The 21,750-nt window shown below is 41.0% G+C and overlaps 1 protein-coding gene across 2 annotated transcripts in view; it reads right to left on the bottom strand.

Moving 5' to 3' along the window:
- NUP58 (nucleoporin 58) overlaps nucleotides 1–20,902 on the bottom strand; it is a 42,629-nt gene extending 21,727 nt beyond the window's left edge. Inside the window, exons 1-8 of one of the 2 annotated variants that reach the window (XM_015120771.3) lie at nucleotides 20,647–20,902; nucleotides 14,025–14,167; nucleotides 12,387–12,422; nucleotides 8,697–8,846; nucleotides 7,617–7,754; nucleotides 5,911–6,021; nucleotides 1,417–1,441; nucleotides 203–268 (exon numbers count right to left, since the gene is read on the bottom strand). In XM_015120771.3, the coding sequence (XP_014976257.1) occupies nucleotides 203–268; nucleotides 1,417–1,441; nucleotides 5,911–6,021; nucleotides 7,617–7,754; nucleotides 8,697–8,846; nucleotides 12,387–12,422; nucleotides 14,025–14,167; nucleotides 20,647–20,753 (776 nt within the window). In that variant the 5' untranslated portion in view covers nucleotides 20,754–20,902. The remainder of the gene's footprint in view (nucleotides 1–202; nucleotides 269–1,416; nucleotides 1,442–5,910; nucleotides 6,022–7,616; nucleotides 7,755–8,696; nucleotides 8,847–12,386; nucleotides 12,423–14,024; nucleotides 14,168–20,646) is intronic. The other variant, XM_015120772.3, reaches the window with a different exon arrangement.
- Nucleotides 20,903–21,750: the final 848 nt, after the last annotated feature.

The raw sequence follows: 21,750 nt of genomic DNA, 5'->3' as shown, positions 1-21,750 counted from the left end.
TCATCTACAGTTCACACTTTTTTACAGAAGGGTAGTTATAGAATTTTAATTCCCGTTGTTCTGCTTTCTTTCTGATTTCTAAAAGCATTAACATGTTAACCCTAGTTAAGAGATGCTCCTCTAGGATGCGATTTGAGGAGGAAGAGATGCTCGCCTTAAGAAATATTCTAGAATTCTTCAAGTGTTATTTATCTTCACTTACTGGAGATTTTCAACATCCTGGCAGATGACAGGAGGTAGATTTTCATCCTTCAGAGCTTTACTATCCCTAAGAAAAATGCAAAACATGTATAAAGATCACTGAGATTTTAAAAAGTTGACAGCTGAGTTTTAATAGAGTATTAGAGTATTAAGACACAAGAAAATATAACAAAAAAGCACGTATAGCTTCTTTGGATGATTTCAAAGTTCTTTATAAAAAACAATAAATTTCTTGTAAATAGAATCTATAAAATAATTTTAACAATTCGTCCGACATGAAGATTTCTTATCTAAGAAGACTGGCATCTATTAAAAACATACTTAAAAGCATTTGACTAAATGTCTAACAAAAACATCAGAAAATACTGCAAATTGGGTGAGATGTTAAACTAAGTTCCCTCTGGCTTAAAGATTCTGACAATTTGTTCAGTTCCAAAATATTAAGGTATTCATTAAAGAAAGCTACAAAACTTCTCATTTCAATTAGTTCTTCAACATGCATTAGAATGAAAAAGTAAGACCTAGGCAGAGCTTACAGGAATAAAAAATATTTAATGAGAACAAGAACAAGTGAAATTTGGCATGCTGCAATGGAACCATGAGTTAGATTTCATAACCCTTACACAGATCTTAGTTTTAGTCTTCTTCATTTAAATAGTAAGCTAAAACACACATAGGATATTTGTAAGGAGTGAATTTGTCATGCATTTATGAATGCTTTATTTAATACAGTACAAATCATGTAAGAAAATAAAATTGGTAATAAGAAGAATGACCAATTTCAAACATATATATGATGTATATGGAGGCTACTCTCCTCACTGAAAACACCAGGACATAAAATGGGACTGGCACAATAATTCATATCTTTTTTAAATGCTCCAAAGGTAAAGTTCCATGAGTTGTTCAATATTTAATAGACTAAAGAAATAAACACACATATTTGTATTTATTTATATTATTTAGGGAAATACCAAACACCTTTCTAGAAAGAAATAGTTTTAAATTTTTTTAATGACTGAAAACTAAAGATTTGACCTTTCATTATCTTTCCAGAACATATGTCTATTATTTTACTTTTAACAAATACCGTTAAAAAAGTTTTTTCTCCTAAATGTACATGATTCTATTTACTTCCAATTATACCATCTGTCTACAATTTAATAAGTTAAACTCTTCAATTAAAATGTCTTAAGGGTAAATTTGTAAACTTACTCTGGTCTTGTTCCCGTTTTATCACCTAGAAAATTCAAGAAGCTTCATGTAAAAAAAGTAGGTAATTGAACAACAGACTCCAAATACAAGTTTTAAATTAACACAAATTAAAGTATAAATATAAACTGTTAAGCATTTTTTTGCTTGCCTCTTAAACATCATGTGATGTCATGACTCGTCATGAACTCAGAAGCATAGCATTTTATGAAGACATCAGTACACATAAGCAGATATATATGGCAGATGTACATCTACTTTCAAGGGCAAGAATCTTCCTTTCTCAACCATCTTCCATGAAAAATATCCTGTATGGAAAATGTACATTGTTGCCTACCAGTTTAACTCCTGAAAACTTTACCTTACACTTTTTAAGGTCCTATCAGTACAGAATACTATGTCAGATTACCTGAACTTCTCCAATCTGACAATCCCTTAAAACAAATATCACAATTTATCTTCCCATCTGCCATGAATACCTTATCACACCCTCACAACAACAGACATATTTTTTAAAAAACCTTTGCCAGTTATGTAGGTGAAAAATGCCACTTCATAATAATTCTTAGTTTATATTTGGTGAAAAAAACCATTTTCTTCAAATGCTCATGAGACAAGTATATTTCTCCTTTTGTGAACTGCTTGTGATTTGCACACTTTTCTTGAGGTATTTTTCTTATTTGTAAGAGCTATTTCAGCATTAAGTATATTATTTGTCTCCTTTACATAATTTCATAAGTATTTCTAATATTAGACCCTTGTTAAGATATATCTAAATTTCAGAGATGTTAAAATGTGAAAAAAAAAAAGCACCTAAAAATCAAGCATTTTGGGCAGACTGCATGAACCCAGGAATTGGAGACCAGCCTGTGCAACAGGGCAAAACCCTGTCCCTTCAAATTTTTTTTTCACTTTTGAGACAGTGTCTCACTCTATTGCCCAGGCTGGAGTGCAGTGGTGTGATCTCAGCTCACTGCAACCTCTGCCACCCGGGTTCAACCGATTCTCCTGCCTCAGCTTCTTGAGTAGCTGGGATTATAGGCTCCTGCCACCATGCCGGGCTGGTTTTTGTATTTTTGGTAGAGACAGAGTTTCACCATCTTGGCCAGGCTGGTCTTGATCTCCTGACCTCGTGATCCACCTGCTCTGGCCTCCCAAAGTGCTGGGATTACAGGCGTGAGCCACTGCGCCTGGCCAAAAAAAATGTTTTTAATTAGCTAGGTGTGGTGCTGTGTACTTGTGGTCCCAGCTACTCAGGAGGCTAAGGTAGGAGAATCACTTGAGCCAGGGAGTGGAGGTTTCGGTGAGGTGAGATCACATCCACTGCATTCCAGCCTGGGTGACAGAGCAAGACTCTGTATCAAAAAAAAAAAAAAAAAAAAAAAAAAAAAAATCAAGCATTTTACTTTCCTCATTTACATTTTACCTCTGCACATGGGGTTTTACTTTTCTACCTCTTTTATCCAACTGTAATTTATGTTTCCATGTTTTGTATTTTACCGAGTTTAAGATTTTTTAATTTCATATTTAGTATCTCTAAAATTGCCACCTATCTTCTATAGATGTCCTAGATTTTATGAGATATGGAAATAAAATTAGGGATTTAATTTTATGTTTTTCCAAATAATTCACCAACTTTTAAACTGACTAGCATTTCTTTGATATATTTTATTATATTTTATAAATACTTATGTACACACAAACATGTATATAAAAAACTTGAGCCTGTTTTTACCATGGATCCCTGATTACCATGGACCCCCAATTAATCTACCTAGCTTTGCCTCAATAACACACGTGGACCACTACAAAAGCTTCCTAACAGTTCTCCATGTCCATTCTTCCCGGATGCTATTTTCCATATGGCTGTCAGAAAGCTCTTAATCTTAAAATACAAATCTCATCACATCCCTTTAACAGACCCAAATTGCCTGAGGTATTAATATAATGACAAAACTCAACGTGGCAAATAAGGCCTCCATGACTTCTGGAACCTTGTCTTTCTCCTCTATGGCTAATCTGGCCTTCAGTCATTTCTTCAAAAGGTCAAGGTCCTTCTCAACTCTAGTCTCACTCGATGCTTTACCCTCTTCACTGAATGCTGTTTACTGCTACTCTCCATCTGGTTAAACCCCACACTGGTACTGCAGGGCCCAAGCTAACCGATACAACTACTAGAAAAAAAGAAATCGGCCGGGCGCGGTGGCTCAAGCCTGTAATCCCAGCACTTTGGGAGGCCGAGATGGGCGGATCACGAGGTCGGGAGTTCGAGACCATCCTGGCTAACACGGTGAAACCCCGTCTCTACTAAAAAAATACAAAAAACTAGCCGGGCGAGGTGGCGGGCGCCTGTAGTCCCAGCTACTCGGGAGGCTGAGGCAGGAGAATGGCATAAACCCGGGAGGCGGAGCTTGCAGTGAGCTGAGATCCAGCCACTACACTCCAGCCCGGGCGACAGAGCGAGACTCCGTCTCAAAAAAAAAAAGAAAAAAAGAAAAAAAGAAATCATTTGGATTAAAAAAAAATCCCTTGATATGAGCATTAGATAAAAGGAAACGGGGATGTAGTAATCAGAGATCCATAGTAGAAACACACCCAAATTTTTTATATACATGTTTGTGTATACATATTTATAAAATTTAATGTCATATCTAAGACATTTATTGCATTTATTCTATATATTCTCCTTGCTTAACTCTATCTTAGGTACACTATGAAAGCAGGAAGATGTGGGGAGGGGCAGAGGAGGGGAGATTCTCACATTTATTTATCTTACTCTTCTGCCTTAGCCTGCTCTTTCAGCCTAAAAACAATTATAATAGAGAAGTACTCTCATGCTTAAAATAAAAGTAATAAAAGTGGTACCAGGCTATTCCATTTTGAACAAATAAGCTGCTAAGGCTGCTAATTATGGAGCTGCTACAAAGAAAACTAAGTAAAAACGAACTTTGTTTAGAAATTAGTCAATTTTCATTGAAAGAGAAACCTAAACTTTGTAAAAGTTTAAAAAGGTTTTACCAACTTTTAAAAAAGTAATTAAACCTAGAATAGTATCTCCTTATAATAAAACCTGTGTCTGTTTTTTTTTTTTAAGTCATATAGATACACAGATACTATTTCACATCTTCATCCATTTATCTCATTCTTCAGAGAAGGTCAATATGTATGTATACACCCTAGTATATATGGTATATATTCTAGTGAAACATGCTTTCATCAGAAGCAGAAGAGATGGTGCAAAACAAAGTAACACACAGAACAATAAAAACATTTTCACGGCCTGGCGCGGTGGCTCAAGCCTGTAATCCCAGCACTTTGGGAGGCCGAGATGGGCGGATCACGAGGTCAGGAGATCGAGACCATCCTGGCTAACACGGTGAAATCCCGTCTCTACTAAGAAATACAAAAAATAGCCGGGCGAGGTGGCAGCGCCTGTAGTCCCAGCTACTCGGGAGGCTGAGGCCAGAGAATGGCGGGAACCCGGGAGGCAGAGCTTGCAGTGAGCTGAGATCCGGCTACTGCACTCCAGCCTGGGCTACAGAGCGAGACTCCGTCTCAAAAAAAAAAAAAAAAAAAAAAAAAATTTTCACAATGAATTTGGATTAGCAAATTTTTAAAACCTATATTCAATGTGGCAAGAGCACAGCAAGAAAGGTATTTTCATACTGGTTAGGGGGTAAACTGGTAACATCTTTCTGGGAAAGCGATTTCACAATCTATATACTAACAGTCTCCAAAATATCCCTCTCTTTAAGCCAATGATCCAATTTCTAGGTATTTTCCCTAAGAAATAACCCAAAGTATAAACAAACATTGATAATGAAAGGAGACACTTATGCGTCTGGCTCTGCTAAGGTTTTACAAATAGCAACCCTCAAACCATTTAACAGATAAGGAAAACTAAAGCATACAATATAAGTAACTTCAATAAGGTCAAAGAGCTTACAAGCAGTTGAGCCAGGATCTGAACCCAGGCAATTCCACTCCATAGTAGACACTCTTAAACTACTATATTATGTTGCCTTTTTAGATAAAGATGCCCAATGTTTTACTTCCCAGAGTAAAACATCTGGAAATAAACATCTAACAAGAGAACAATGGTTGACTAAATTATCCATCCATAAAACTGATATTAAGCAGCATTAAAATATTTAAAAAGAATTACCAACAGACAAATGCTTCTGATATGTTACATAAGAACAGACTACAAAACAATACTGCGTATGTATCATGATCCCTATTAAAAAATACATATTCGTATACACATTAAAATAGCTACATAAGACAAGCACATACAAATCTGTTATCTACAAAAATAAAACCTTAAATGAACACACACAAAATTTGTGAAATATTAATACAAACAAATTTAAAAGTAAAAACTGTTACTACTAAATATAAACTACTAATCTTTCACACAAAAGAATTTACAACAACCTAGACATTCCCTCAACAGTACTGTTAGAACATAAAAGTTACAACAGCATTACTACTTACTCTTTTTATCTGAGGAGCTACTGAAATCTATACCACCAAGGCCTTCATTGCCTGCAGTTGAAGTAGCTGCTGTAGTTCCCAAAGTCAACCCTAAAGCATTCTGTCCAAGTCCTATAAATAAAACATCACTTATAAATTCCACCGAAAGACAACAACAATTTTCCCTTACTGTTCAAAGGACTTTAATGCTTTTAAAGTTGGATCCTAGATTTTCTTGATATTTGATTTAGGCAAATAACAAGAAACAAGTCTGGAGCATGTTTTGGTCAAAGACTGATACCCTTTCTTGAATGCAATGGTATATGTAGGTTGGATGATGCGATTTGTCATTATTAGACGGGCCAGAATGTATATCAATTTAATAAGTAGACATTCAATCTTTGTTATAAAGGGGTTTTGTTAGAGGGCTTTTAAACCCTCTCTACAAAAGCAGTTTCAGTTGGTGTATTTTCAGGTGAATACATCTTGCCTTCTGAACACACTTTGTAACTGCATACTTTTAAGAGAGCCTAGTGTGAATTTGTAAGATTTGAATATAACATGTATTGAATATAATTTCATACTCCCAAATTCTTTTCACAAACTTAAAAAAAAGTATTAGAATTCATTTGTTTATTTAAATCTTCCCTCCCTGACAAAAAGAATAAAAAGGACCAGACTATGGTTAATCATAAGTCATTAATGTATACTTGTGAGTCAAGTAGCAAAATTTCAAGAATCTTGCGTTGATAAATCTCTATTTCTTTATTATTATTATTTTGAGATGGAGTTTCACTCTTGTTGTCCAGGCTGGAGTGCAACGGCATGATCTCGGCTCACTGCAACGGCTGCCTCCTCAGTTCAAGTGATTCTCCTGCCTCAGCCTCCCAAACAGCTTGGATTATAGGCACGCAGCACCATACCCGGCTAATTTTGTCTTTTTACTAGAAACGGGGTGTTTCACCACGTTGGCCAGGCCGGTCTCAAACTTCTGACCTCAGGTGATCCACCTGCTTTGGCCTCCCAAAGTGCTGGGATTACAGGTGTGAGCCCCCGCGCCCAGCCTAATAAATCCATACTTCTATAAGACCATGCATTCCTGAGCTGATATAACTTTTGTTCTTTTTAGAAAAAATGTTATCTCTAGATCAATTTACTGACTCCTTAAACAGGCTCTTCTTTGTTTTCTTATCTAGTTAGTCAATATTGAGAAAGAGGAAAATGGATTTCTAAAATACGGCTAATAGGTCGGGTGCGGTGGCTTATGCCTGTAATCTCAGCACTTCGGGAGGCGAGGCAGCCAGATCACTTGAGGTCAGGAGTTTGAGACCAGCTTGGCCAACATGGTGAAACCCCCATCTCTACTAAAAACACAAAAATTAGCCAGGCATGCTGGCACACACCTGTAATCCCAGCTACTCAAGAGGCTGAGGCAGGAGAATCTCTCTTGAACCCTGGAGGTGGAGGTTACAGTGAAAGAAGATCACGCCACTGCACTCCAGCCTGGGTGACAGAGCAAGACTCCATCCCAAAATAAATAAATAAATAAAATATGGCGAATACATCCAATTATGTATCAAAACCATCATTTTATAATTTAGTTTTCATATTTAAAGGAAAATATGCAGATTAAAGAGAAAAAGTGATGTGCTCAAAGGTCTAAAATAAAAATAAGTACATTTAAATATAAATATTTACTATTCTGGAGAATAAATACCATCAATTACCTGATGTTCCTGTGTTTGTACTCTGGAAAAGTGAACCTCCCAAACCAGCTAAGGCTCCCCCTAAAGAGAGGCCTGTTGATGCAGTTGTAGTGGTGGCTGTTGTCCCACCCAAATTATTTAGAGTAAATCCTGTGGATGCTGTAAAAAAAAAGAGATAGTAAGCTTTCAAAAGGCAACTTATTTAACAGCATCATAGAAAAATACAAATACGGCCGGGCGCGGTGGCTCAAGCCTGTAATCCCAGCACTTTGGGAGGCCGAGACGGGCGGATCACGAGGTCAGGAGATCGAGACCATCCTGGCTAACACGGTGAAACCCCGTCTCTACCAAAAAAGACAAAAAACTAGCCGGGCAAGGTGGCGGGCGCCTGTAGTCCCAGCTACCCGGGAGGCTGAGGCAGGAGAATGGCGGGAACCCGGGAGGCAGAGCTTGCAGTGAGCTGAGATCCGGCCACTGTACTCCAGCCTGGGCGACAGAGTGAGACTCCGTCTCAAAAAAAAAAAAAAAAAAGAAAAAAAAAGAAAAATACAAATACGATGTTTTTAAAAACTGACATCCATGATAAAATTGGCTCTTTGGAAGAACTACTTGCTAAAGATAAAATTACATACTTAAGAATAAAGAGAAACAGCAGCTTTAAAGCAAAAATCTGGGACAGAAATAAGGGCTTTGAGGAATATTACAATAGTACCAGGTAACTGATTCTAGACAGCAATATTGTCTTCACCCCAGGCCATCAACTTCACCTTCATATTAAATGAATCAAAAGATAGGCGAGGTTTATGCCAAGTCTTTGTCTTTCCCTGTCACTAAATGGCTCCATGAAAACAAACTCAACATTAACAAGTTTACATTTTACCTCTCTGGCCCTCTCCCCTGCTTTGCTCTTTAAATAGGAACTATCTCCCAAGACAGCCTCTCCTGCTTCAATGCTCAAAGCTGAATTTTCTTCTTTATAAATCAATAATTTCTGTAGTCAAAATCCTAAGTTATGTTTAGTAAAGGTGACTATCTATGTTCTCTAACCAGGTAAAATTGAAATTTAACCATTGAATGCAACGATTTTTCATTCTACCTCACCTGCTGGAGTTGATGTCAGAGCAGACGAAAGAGTCAGACCGCTAGCTGAGGTAGAAGCAATAGGTAGAGCAAATGGTGTGGCAGATGCTGCAGGTTTGTTGAATCCTAAACTGAAGCCTGTTGTAGCTGCAGATGTAGTGGCTGGCGTTCCTATTTAAATAAATAAATAAGTAAACAAACAAAATTCTACTTTACCTGTAAGTGTTCTATTACACTGGTTTCAATATGGATCCCTAAAAGTTTGTGATACTACCTTTTGCCAACAGAAGGCGGATGTGTCTGTGAGAGAAAATATGTAGAAGTTGAGACTAAACCATGGTGAACACAAAAAAGATGGCTTTTTGAGTTAAGAAAAACAAAAGAATGGCCTGGTACTGGCTCATGCCTGTAATCCCAACACTTAGGGAGGCCCAAATGGGCAGATCGCTTGAGGTCAGGAGTTCGAGACCAGCCTGGCCAACATGGTGAAACGCCTCCTCTACTAAAAATACAAAAATTAGTCGAGTATGGTGGTGCACACCTGTAACCCCAGCTACTCGGGATGCTGAGGCATGATAGTCACTTGAATCTGGGAGGGGGAAGCTGCAGTAAGCTGAAATCGCACCACTGCACTCCAGCCTGGGAGACAAGAGACTCTGTCTCCAAAAAAAAAAAAAAAAAAAGAAAAAAGAAAAAAAATCTAATCAATGTAATACATCGATTTTAATTCTACTCCTAGATTTACCTCTAATGCAGCATTTATCCTCCTCCTTTCCCTCTCAGCAGAAAAATGGTCCCTCCTCTCTAATACCCATTCTCTATTCCTTTCTTCTGGCCCCTGTGTCTCTGTCTGCCCCCAGCTGTCTCCCTATTCCTTTTCAGCCCTTTTTTTATGGAGCTGTCTTTCCTCTGTTCATGTCTTAAATGACACTTCCTAGGGTTCTATTCCTACTTCCTTACTTCCCCAATGACTCACCCACTTTCATCATTTCAACTACAGGTGATTAAGTCTAAACTGATACTCACCTAAGTCCTCACTGTCTAGTTCTATCTTGATGCCCCTTTGGCCTCCTACATATCTCACCACAAAAACTTTTTGCTAAATCTCCAACCTTGCTCAGTTCAATTCCTCAAGCCAGAAACCAGTCGTTCTTGACATCCCTTCTTTCTCCCGTACTCCATTAGTCACAAATCCTATCGACTGCACTTCAGAAATATCCTGTACTACAAGCATCCTTAAAAACCTTAGCTTAGGCCATCTCTCTCTTAAGAACTACTACAACAGTATTTATTTCTCTGGTATCAGTCTCTCCTAACCTCTAATCTATCCTTAAAATTATCTTGGTTACCTTAAAAAAAAAAAAAAAAAAAAAGGCCGGGTGCGGTGGCTCACATCTGTAATCCCAGCACTTTCAGAGGCTGAGGCGGGCAGATCACCTGAGGTCAGGAGTTCGAGACCAGCCTGGCCAACATGGTGAAACCCCATCTCTACTAAAAATACAAAATTAACTGGGCGTGGTGGCACATGTCTGTAATCTCAGCTACTCGGGAGGCTGAGACAGGACAATTTTTTGAACCTGGGAGGCAGAGGTTGCAGTGAGCCGAGATCATGCCATTGCACTCCACTCTGGGCAACAAGAGCGAAACTCCGTCTCAAAAAACAAAACAAAACAAAACACCACCACCGAAAACAAACAAAACCCCCCCACAAATAATCCTGGTGATTCTGCCCAACTTAAGGTTCCTATTAACTCTAGACTGTCTTTAAAATAGAGTCTAAAGGCATGACATATACCTCCCTTTCCTATCTGGTCCCAACCTGCTCCTCAAATCTCAACTCTGCCCACCATTTCCACCTCTGATTTCTAAGCTCCAAGAACAAAATGTTTCGTATTTCCCTGAATGCTTTTATGACTGGGCCTTTGCATTTGCCAATCCTCTGTGCGAAATGCTTCTTGCCTGTAAAGTAAACCATACTGTTTTCTTCCTCTGCCTTCCATGGTGCCTCTCCTACATCTTTTAGGAAATTTATCAGATAATACAAGAACACGTTAATATACCTGCCTAACCCTTCCACCTCACAACAGACTGTCTTGCTCCAACCCTTAGCAGTTCCCAATGTCTTCATCAAGGACCATCCTCACTACCAGTGCCACAAGATAATATTCAATGTTCAAGGCATCATGTATACACAAGGCCGCATGGTTAGGAAGGAGTAACTGCTCAAACAATACTAAGTGAAGAAATGTATGAATGACCTGCATTGACTTAACCTGAAATCACTGAGAGAAAAGAAGCCAGAAACCATGCTTCTGGATTGCCTTGATCACAACTAGAAGTTCCTGCCAGAGTACAGTACTTTGAAATCATGTATGGGGTTACAACCTCAGAAAACAAGACTCAGGCGTAGTGTGGCTCAAGTCTATAATCCCAGCACTTTGGGAGGACAAAGAGGGCACGTGGCTTCAGGCTAGGAGTCCATGAGCAGCCTAGGCAACATAGTGAGACCTTGTCTCGCCAAAAAAAAAAAAAAAAAAAGCCAGGCGCAGTGGCTTACACCTATAATCCCAGCACTTTGGGAGGCCAAGGCGGGTGGATCATCTGAGGTTGGGAGTTCGAGACCAGCCTGACCGATGAACATGGAGAAATCTTGCCTCTACTAAAAATACAAAATTTGTCGGGCGTGGTGGCACATGTCTGTAATCCCAGCTACTTGGGAGGCTGAGGCAGGAGAATCGCTTGAACCCAGGAGGCGGAGGTTGTGGTGAGCCGAGATTGCGCCATTGCACTCCAGCCTGGGCAGTAAGAGCAAAACTCCATCTCTTTAAAAAAAAAAAAAAAAAAAAAATTAGTCAAGCATTGTGGTATGTACCTATAGTCCTAGCTACTTGGGAACCTCAGGGAAGATCGCTTGAGCCCAAGAGTTTGAGGTTGCAGTGAGCTGTGATGGTGCCACTGCACTCCAGCCTGGGCAACAGAGGAAGAACCTGTCTGATGGGGGGGAAAAAAAGCAAAAAAGAAAACAAGAAGATTCACTTGCTTATCTTTGTAGCCAATCTAGTCCAAAACTTTGGTGATAAACAGATGTGTTGTGTTTTCTGTTAATAACAGGTGTAGCATCCAAATGAAGTCTGCCAATCCTTATTTTAAAACTCAGTTTAAGGGCTTCTAAATGTTCTTTCATTTCCTTTTCCTTTCCGTTCACATAGTTTACTGCCATCCAGATTGAAAGCTGACTGAAACCCTAGTTATCACATTCCCTTTAGCATAACAGTACAGAAAGTATTATGTATTTGGATATTAGTTCAATACCCTCAATTTTTTAGATAACTAAAAGCCCCCAAATATTACCTAAGGCCTCACAACTATTTTAGAGGCTTAATTCCAAAATTTCTGGCTTAAAGTTTGGTGTTTTTTCCACTAAATGGAGTCAAATGACTAAAAAAAGTAGTATGAAATAAACTTCCACATTAAAAACAATTTCTGCATTTAAAATACTTTTCTGAATTATAAAAGTACTCTACAAAGTCATTCCTTTTTCACTACTCAAATACTGAAAGGTTCTCTGATAAGTCACCATCTGTGATACACACACTTTTTTCTATACCCCAGCTCTGTGAGATATTAGAAGGAGAAGAGTAGAAAGATCACTCAATTTATCAAAATTATTAGAAGACCACAGAGCTGGGATCTTTCCTCAAAAATTCTTACCCAGAGTTAATCCTGTAGTTATAGTTGTTGCTATTCCTGGGGACAAAAAGAGAAATAAAATTTAATCATCAATGAAGATGACATTCTTTTGGTTTACCCGTCATAAGGCAAAGACTTAAATCATCCTCAGGGAGTGACAACACTTCTAATTAGAACAATACATATCATAGTATCTGCCACCATAACCACTAATCACGCATTTTTCCTATAGCACTGGTTTTCATATTACAAGCTGTGCATAATTTGATTAAGGAATAAAATTTATAAAATGCACATAACTATTGCTTATAACAAAATTAAGCAAGACCAAAAAAAGCAACTCCAAACAAAATGCTACACTGAGCTGTCTCAAGCAGCTCACTGACTAATCTGCTCATATTTATTCCTGTCGTTCTTCCATTTTCTTTTTTTTTTTTTTTTTTGAGACGGAGTCTCGCTGTCACCCAGGCGGGAGTGCAGTGGCCGGATCTCAGCTCACTGCAAGCTCCGCCTCCCGGGTTCATGCCATTCTCCTGCCTCAGCCTCCCGAGTAGCTGGGACTACAGGCGCCCGCCACCTTGCCCGGCTAGTTTTTTGTATTTTTTAGTAGAGACGGGGTTTCACTGTGTTAGCCAGGATGGTCTCGATCTCCTGACCTGGTGATCCGCCCGTCTCGGCCTCCCAAAGTGCTGGGATTACAGGCTTGAGCCACCGCGCCCGGCCGTTCTTCCATTTTCTAGATGTGGCTGTGAAATGTGCTGCACTCAAAGCTGGAAGATCAATGCAAAAAGTAGTAAGAAAACAAAGTATTAGAAAATAAAGGGTAAATAAAGAAGTAAACTTTTTAAATGGTCAGCTCCAGTGAAACACTATTTTTCCAGCCGTATTAAAAACAAAAAATTTCCATTGTTTTCGAAACCTTCAAGTCCTTTATCTATTGCCCTTTTCCCACTTATTGTTTTAATAATGTGAAAATGTAAAACATCTCTTAGGAATGTAAATTATAGACCAGGCACGGTAACTCAGGCCTACAATCCCAGCACTCTGAGAGGCCAAGGCAGGAGGATCACCTGACCTCAGGAATTTAAGACCAGGAGGAGACCCCTTCTCTACAAAAAGTAAAAAAAAAAAAAAAAAAAAAAAGAAGCCAAGCATGGTGGTGCACACCTGTGGTTCCATCTACTCAGGAGGCTGAGGTGGGAGGATTATTTGGACCCAAGAGGTTGCAAGGCTACAGTGGGCCATGATCGTGCCACTGAACTCCAGCCTAGACAACAGAGCAAGACTGTGTATCAAAAAAAAAAAAAGAAGTGAATTATGTTACAGTAAGGGTGCTGATTATCTTATGTATGTTAACGTTCCAAACTGATAAAGCTGGCTTAAACAACAATCTTCACTAAGGAAAACCTCTATATTATACAATCTAAAAATTTAATGTTTGTATGTTTTCCTTCCTTACTTCAGAGTAGATGACAGTCAATGATTGGGCCTATATCACTAGCCCTTAATTCCAATTCCTTATATTTTTTTTCATCTTAGTATTTACCATTTTTTAAGGTCTACTACCAGTGATGATCCTTGTAAACGGAGATACAGGACAGAATTTAGGAAAGAATATCCCAAGCCTACTCCCTGACAATGTGGTCAGATCCTCCTCACCTGTATTTGTTCCTCCTAGAGTGAACCCAGTGGCAGGTTTAGATCCAAAGAGCCCGGTTCCAAAACCACTTGAAGGAGCAGATGTAGTTGCTGGAGTTGCAGTACTTCCAAGATTTCCAAAATTGAGCCCCACAGAAGGGTTGCTTATTTAAAAACACAAAAACAAAACAAAAACTACATGCACAAAAGGAAGTCTACTAGAGCCAATATTTACTTAAGAAAAATAAAAATTAACTCTTCAAGATAGTTTCATTCACTTAACATATCAAATACATTGTCATAAGACCCAAAAAGAAAAATAAATTTATCTTTAACCCACCAAGTTCAAACACGTTTCTGTTCTTCCTTAAAAATAAAACCACAAGGCCGGGCGCGGTGGCTCAAGCCTGTAATCCCAGCACTTTGGGAGGCCGAGACGGGTGGATCATGAGGTCAGGAGATCGAAACCATCCTGGCTAACACGGTGAAACCCCGTCTCTACTAAAAAATACAAAAAACTAGCCGGGCGTGGTGGCGGGCGCCTGTAGTCCCAGCTACTCGGGAGGCTGAGGCAGGAGAATGGGGTGAACCCGGGAGGCGGAGCTTGCAGTGAGCTGAGATCCGGCCACTGCACTCCAGCCTGGGCGACAGAGCAAGACTCCGTCTCAAAAAAAATAAAAAATAAAAAAAAATAAAACCACATGTAAACGTAGCCTTAAAAAATACAATACTACCAGATTTCAGGCTGGGCATGGTGGCTCATGCCTGTAATCCCAGCACTTTGGGAGGCTGAGGCGAGTGGATCACGAAGTCAGGAGTTCCAGATCAGCCTAACCAACAGGGTGAAACCTTGTCTCTACTAAAAATACAAAACTTAGCCGGGCATGGTGGTGACATGTGCCTGTAATTCCAGCTACTCAGGAGGCTGAGGCAGGAGAATTGCTTGAACCCAGGAGGCAGAGGTTGCAGTGAGCCGAGATACTGTCACTGCACTCCAGTCTGAGTGACAGAGTGAGACTCCCTCTCAAAAAAAAAAAAACCAATACCAGATTTCAAGAAAAGCAGTCTATAGCAATAAGGATTTCAGATCCCAAGGTAATCATCAGTAAGGATCACAATTATTCTGCTTTCACCAATCTTTGAAACCTAGCATATTTTAAAATGGCCATAGAAAAGTGATTTTAAGTTATCTTCAATGTTGCTACATTACCACATTCATAGGGCAATGTGGGGTTGGGGAGAGCTTATAGTTAGGGATTTTACCACCAAAAAAAGCAAAATAGAAAAACTAGTGGGCACATTTCCTGGCAAAAGTTAAACGCAAAGCAAAATCACCGTGTCTCAGGATCATGTGTTCACTAACAGAAACTCTTCTGAGAGCGTTGGAAAGCTTAAAAAAAGAACAGCTGATAAAAACAAGTGAATGTGAACAAAGTTCACAACTTTTCAACTATTCTTATCAAGACTCAGAGGTTCAAATTTGCTAGGAAAAGGTAGGAAGACAAATTGTGAAAGCAAGCAAAGTTTGACAAGTTGGCACTTCAAAAATTATTTAGGAGAGTTAAGGGAGATTATATAGCATAATGGGGAATCCTCTTTATCCTACATATTTATTACTTCCTTTGCTGCTCTTCCATAAAGAGTAATCACCATGGGAGAACCCAATATAATTTTTAAATTCTCAAAATCTCTGGCAGCAGTAGTGTGGCTGGGTTCTAGTACGAATTCCCCCAAGTTCTGGTACTTGTGTGCCATTACTTAACCTTTCTGAGCCTCTATTTCCTCATCTGCAAAATAGGAATTAACAGTACCCACTTAGCATAATTTTTTTTTTTTTTTGAGACAGAGTCTTGCTCTATCGTACAAGCTGGAGTGCAGTGGCGCGTTCTCGGCTCACTGCAAGCTCCGCCTCCCAGGTTCACACCATTCTCCTGCCTCAGTCTCCCAAGTAGCTGGGACTATAGGCGCCCGCCACCACGCCCAGCTAATTTTTTGTATTTTTAGTACAGACAGGGTTTCACCGTGTTAGCCAGGATGGTCTCGATCTTCTGACCTCATGATCCGCCCACCTCGGCCTCCCAAAGTGCTGGGATTACAGGCGTGAGCCACCGCGCCCAGCCAGCAGAATTTTTTTTTAAATATAAGACTTCAGAAATTGCACAGGATGAATTAACTTCAATAAATGTTGTTATGACTGTTATCATTACGGATACTTATAAATTCAACTAAATATATTATGTACAAGGCGTTACGCCAGGAATAGCAAGGAAGCAGAAAGATGATCAAGTCCCTAGTCAAGGAACATGCCGTTTACCAGGGGGAAAACAACACAAATAACTGTACTCCAAGCCAGAAGAGTTCTCCAAGTGACTTGGGTCCGCGTGTCTTCAAATGCATAACCAGCTTAAGAAGCCACTCAGATTTTTGCAAACATTGGGGGACAAGGAAGAAAGGAAATACTCAAGCAGTAGATCATTCAAGCAGCAGAAATGTACACACCTTCAGTAAGTTTACAATTACTATAAGGCAGATTATAATCAAGTACCAAATGATGGCAAAGAGATACTGCAGAAGTTTGAGGCAAAGAGCTAACCACCTGTGAGGGGAACAGAGATGGAGGAGCTTATTAAGGGGCAGAACTTGAGGTGTGCCATCCATACTGAGTAGGTAAAAGAAGAGGAAGTACTTAGTTCACCAATGATCTTTAAAATGTTTGTGTTCACCTTGGGTGGATAAAGGCGAGGTGGGAGACAAAGTAGGGCTGCGAGCTCTCACTAACAAATAAAACACAGATCTTGACCAGACCGGGTGGCTCATGCCTGTAATCCCAGCACTTTGGGAGGTTGAGGTAGGCAGACTGCTTGAGCCCAGAAGCTTGAGACCAGCCTGGGCAACATGGTAAAAGTGTCTCTACCGAAAAAACAACAAAAAACTTTCAAAAAACAAAAATTAGCCAGGCGTGCTGAAGCATGCCTGCAATCCCAGCTACTCAGGAAGCTGAGGTGGAAGGATCACTTTAGCCCAGGAGGTGAAGGTTGTAGTGAGCTGAGACTGTACCACTGCATTCCAGCCTGGGAGACAGAGCAAGGCCGTCTCACAAAAAAAAAAAGAGGCCCACAGATCTTTAAACATTTAGTCTGAATTTAAAAGGTATTATTAAAAACACATTGCTACAACCAAAACTAAGTGAGATATCACACACACAGAAACCTAAGTGAGCGCGACAAGCAAAAGAATATAGTATGTAATGGCTATATCCAGACAACATAGGTACAACCATAAAAGGGCCATATATGCCAAAACATTTAGCTTCGCTGTGGTCAGTCTGATCGTATTGTTATTTTGAAACTGTTGTGTATATAATGTGGAGTAGAATAAATGAGTATCTGGGGGATACTAAAACATTATTGGTGGCTGGGCGCAGTGGCTCACGCCTGTAATTCCAACACCTTGGAATGCCGAAGAGGACGGATCACCTGAACCAGGAGTTTGAGACCAGCCTGGCCAACATGGTGAAACCCCGTTTCTACTAAAAATATCAAAAAAAAAAAAAAAAATTAGCCTGGTGTGGTGGTGTGCCTGTAATCCCAGCTATTCGGGAGGCTGAGGCAGGAGAATCGATTGAACCCAGGAGGCGGAGGCTGTAGTGAGCCGAGATTGCGCCACTGCACTTCAGGCTAGGTAACAAGAGCAAGACTCTGCCTCAAAAAAAAAAAAAAAAAAAAAAAAAGGGCCAGGCGCAGTGGCTCACACCTGTAATCCCAGTACTTTAGGAGGCCGAGGCAGGTGGATCATGAGGTCAGGAGATCAAGACCATCCTGGCTAACACGGTGAAACCCTGTCTCTACTAAAAATACAAAAAAAATTAGCCGGGCGTGGTGGTGGCGCCTGTAGTCCCAGCTACTCAGGAGGCTGAGGCAGGAGAATTGAGTAACCCAGGAGGCGGAGCTTGCAGTGAGCCGAGATTGTGCCATATATATATATACATATATATATTTTTTAATGTCTTGACAACATAACTGAAGATATTATGAAATATTACATAATTAAAGTTGAAAATGCTGCCAAAGAAACACATCAAAATGAAATTTTACTCTATCACAAAAGCAAAAGAGAAATTTTGGTGTCAGTGAAATTTACTAAACTCAAGAAAAGCAAAAGCTACCCTAGACTTGACCAATTATTGCCTCAAACCAATGTTATGTGCCAAGCACTTGATAGGATGTGCTGTATAAAAACCAACTTGACTCAATCACATCAGGAATGTTATTTTAACTTGCCAGCTTGCCCTAATGCGGACTTGGCAGCTAACATAATAGCTAACATTTACTGAGCACTTAGCAAGTGCCAGACTTGATGCTAAATATTCAAATGCTTCATCTCACTCATCAACTCAGGTAACCCACTCCTGAGTTGAGGAGTTCCAGATGTGAGAACTCCCCTAAAATGACCGACCTCAAGACATCAAATCACCAGGTGGCACTAGGGGCTGTCAGGCCTCCCAACCAGCACTCTAACAAATTTATGTCAGACTGTCTCCTCTTTCACTAATTTATCCAAGCCTCTCTAAAACTTGGGTAATTTTTTATAACTTATTACTAATAACTCATTTGCTCAGTCATTCAAATTGTTACTAAAGCCCTTTTTCTATGCCAGGCACTGTCCTTGGGACTGAGGAAGAGGTGGTAAGACTCAGACCCTGCCCTCAGGCAGTTTCTAGTTAGTGAGAAACACAGATATTAATTATTCTAGAGCTGAGATCTGACAACAAACAAGTTAACAATAAATGTAACAAACTGATTACAATTGTGATCAGCACTCTAAGAGTACTAGGAGAACAGAAATCTCCCCTAGACTGACAGGTCAGAAAAGGCCTCTCTGGGGAAAAAGACCATTTGATACTGGCAAGGAAGGGGCTGGCAAAGCCCACTTGAAAAGAGAAAAGGTCATGTTGCTAGGACAGGCTTTCTCACACTAAGATCAGGACCATGAGAGAAATATAAAAATTAATTCAAGTCATAAACAACATTAAAAAAAAAGAAATAGAATAGAAAATATCAAAGTGCATCCCATGAAGTAGGGGTTAGTATCTTTCTCGGAAACTTTATTTCAGTGATTTATTTGTGTGCAGGTAGTGGTGCACCGGGTGGTAGTTGCGTGTTTGTTTTTAACAGTGGGTCTGGATAACTAAAATAAAAAGACGGGCTCAAGATGAGTACCCAGAGGTTCCAGCAGAAGTGGACCTTGCAGACTATGGTAAGTTTTTTTGTTTGTCTGTTTTCTTTAACTTCACTCTAAAGATAGCGGGAAATGATTAAAGGGGGGAGCAATGACAATGTTTTAAAAAAAATTACTCTGGCTACAATGTGGCAGAACAGATTGAAGAAGTTGATTGGAGTAGTTTTCATCTAAAACAAGAAAGACAGCTGGTTAAAAATCTGACAAGAATCAGAAGTACTTTCGTAAGAATGTTAAGGATCAAGAGAGCAAGACTCTTAATACCTAAAACAGAGCCCTGCACATGGGAATCTGTCCAATAAATATTTGTTCCATGAATGATAATAGCCTGAGCAGGGTGGTGGAACTGGAAATAAAGACAAACGGAAATGGCAGAAGTAAAATTATTAGGACCTGCTGTTGAGCGAGTAAGAATAACGGAGGTACGGATGAAAATTCAAATTTCTGAATTTGACTGTGTAGCCTGTGATTCCTCCTCCCTCCCTTTTTAAACTGCAGGTCATGCTTAAGTTTTTGCCTTTTAAATCTACAGCCGCATCTTTTAAGCTTCAGGAAGTATCTTGTTGACAGTGTGCACACTCCTTAATTTTATGAACCCCTCCACCTTTATCTTTTAAAAAATTGAGTTCTAAAGCTTAAATCTCTCATTAAAATAAATGCCTCACCACTTTGTTTCTTTCTGGACAGTTATGTTTTTGTCGCCACCTGGACTAATGGGTTGCACAAAAACGAGGAACATGCTACCTACGTTTCGTAATTTAAGTAAAAGACAATGTTGAGTGATTACAACACAACATTCTTGCGTCAGATATACTAATCTGCACATAATGCACAAAATTACCACTAAAAAACACTGCAAAGAAGTGTTTTTTGTTGTTGTTGTTTTAACAAAAGCAGATGAGGTCCCATGTGGCACAGAAGCTTGAAAAGCTGGTTAAAAACAACCACAAAGTTATTAAAACACCGTAATATCCAAAACCGCAAATGCTGCAATGAAATTGGAATTATCTACCATAAAACTCCACAACATGCTATAATTTCATTCATTCATTCAACGTTCATTCTACGCCTAAGACTGACGCATCGCTAAAGCTCCGGGGAAGACCCCCAGGCCCCTCCACGCAGTCAAGACCTCACTAGGTCCAAACAATGCCTGAACTATACGCGGATCTGGAAACCTCACAGCACAAAACCCATCCCGCCCTCCACTTCACCAGGCCGCGCTGGGCCCGGGTACCGCGGCGAGCGAGAGGCCTACGACGCCGGGCGGCTAGATTATGTGCTTCTCTCCAGCCTCACCGGGAAGGAAGCCAGCGGGAAGAGAGAGGACGGGGACACGAGGGGAGCTTTGCGGGGGTGGGGCTCGGGGGGAATCCGGCCCAGGAAGGTGAGAAAGTGCGGTTACCTAGATGCTCCCGTTCCGAAGGAGAAACCGCCGCCCGTGCCGGTCCCGCCTGCGGCCACGGTGGTGGAGCCCAGAGTCCCGGACCCGAAGGAGAACCCTGTGGACATGTCTGCCCGGGGCTCGACGCCGTCAGCAAGATGAAAGGGCTCTGGGACACTGCTCTCGCCTCAAAGCCGAGGCGGGCCGGGGAACATCTCTCTAGCCCGGCACCGACCTGGCGAGAACTTCCAGCCCCAACGGCGGCGAAGGTAAGGCTGAGGGGGTGGAGCAACCACGCAAAAGTACGCCCGTCGCTCGCCGCGCGCACGTAGCCCGCCGGAAGTGAAACCGCCGCGCAGGGAGCTCTGGGACGCCAGTTGGGAGGGGTGCGGGGGGGGGGGGGGTCGGCGAGCCGCGCAAGGCACCCCGGGACCAGGTGGGCTTGGCGCACGGCCCAATCTCTTAAAGGAGTAGGCTCCCAGAGTTTAAAAACAGTGAAACCATTTCTGTCATTTTTTAGTTGTTCTATCGTAGCATCCGTACTGACATAATCTGCACATTAGAATGATGAATGTCAATTACTGCTCATATGTAGCCTCCTGCCAAAAATGATGCTCAGAATCGGGGAGGTCCCTCCTGAGCATCTCCTAGCTCCCCACCCAGAAAAGGAGGCGGCTTCGGGCCTTCGTTGGCTGCCGCCCCATCATCTCTTAAGAAGGAAGGGGAGCGTGTCTGCTTCCTGAAGGTTCGGAAATCAATCGAAAATAATCCATGCAACCGTCCGACGACGTGAGCCCCACCCCTGCGCCTCAGGCCAGCTGGACGCCGTTGTTGCGAGCCCGACGCGCGGCCCTGAAATGGGCCCAGAAGAGCGTCCCCGGCGTCCGTGGGGTGGCCGGCTGTGGTCCTAGCGCCCAGAAGTGGCCAGGCCCGCGGGATTTCCTGGTCTGCGGTCAAGTCCACAAACGCCGTACGCGCATCCTGATGCGGGAGGGCGGGACCTGGGGCCGAGCGCGGGCGGCTGCGCCGGAAGCGCGGTGCAGGGCTGTAGGGCGCGCGGACACACCGCGTGCTGCAGGCACCGTGAAGTGGAAGGTTAGGAAACGCACAGGAACGTGTACGAGA

The sequence above is a fragment of the Macaca mulatta genome, chromosome 17 (assembly GCF_049350105.2).
Source record: "Macaca mulatta isolate MMU2019108-1 chromosome 17, T2T-MMU8v2.0, whole genome shotgun sequence".
Lineage (NCBI taxonomy): Eukaryota > Metazoa > Chordata > Mammalia > Primates > Cercopithecidae > Macaca > Macaca mulatta.
Note: the sequence above shows the minus strand (reverse complement) of the source record. Positions and strands in the feature narration are given on the sequence as shown.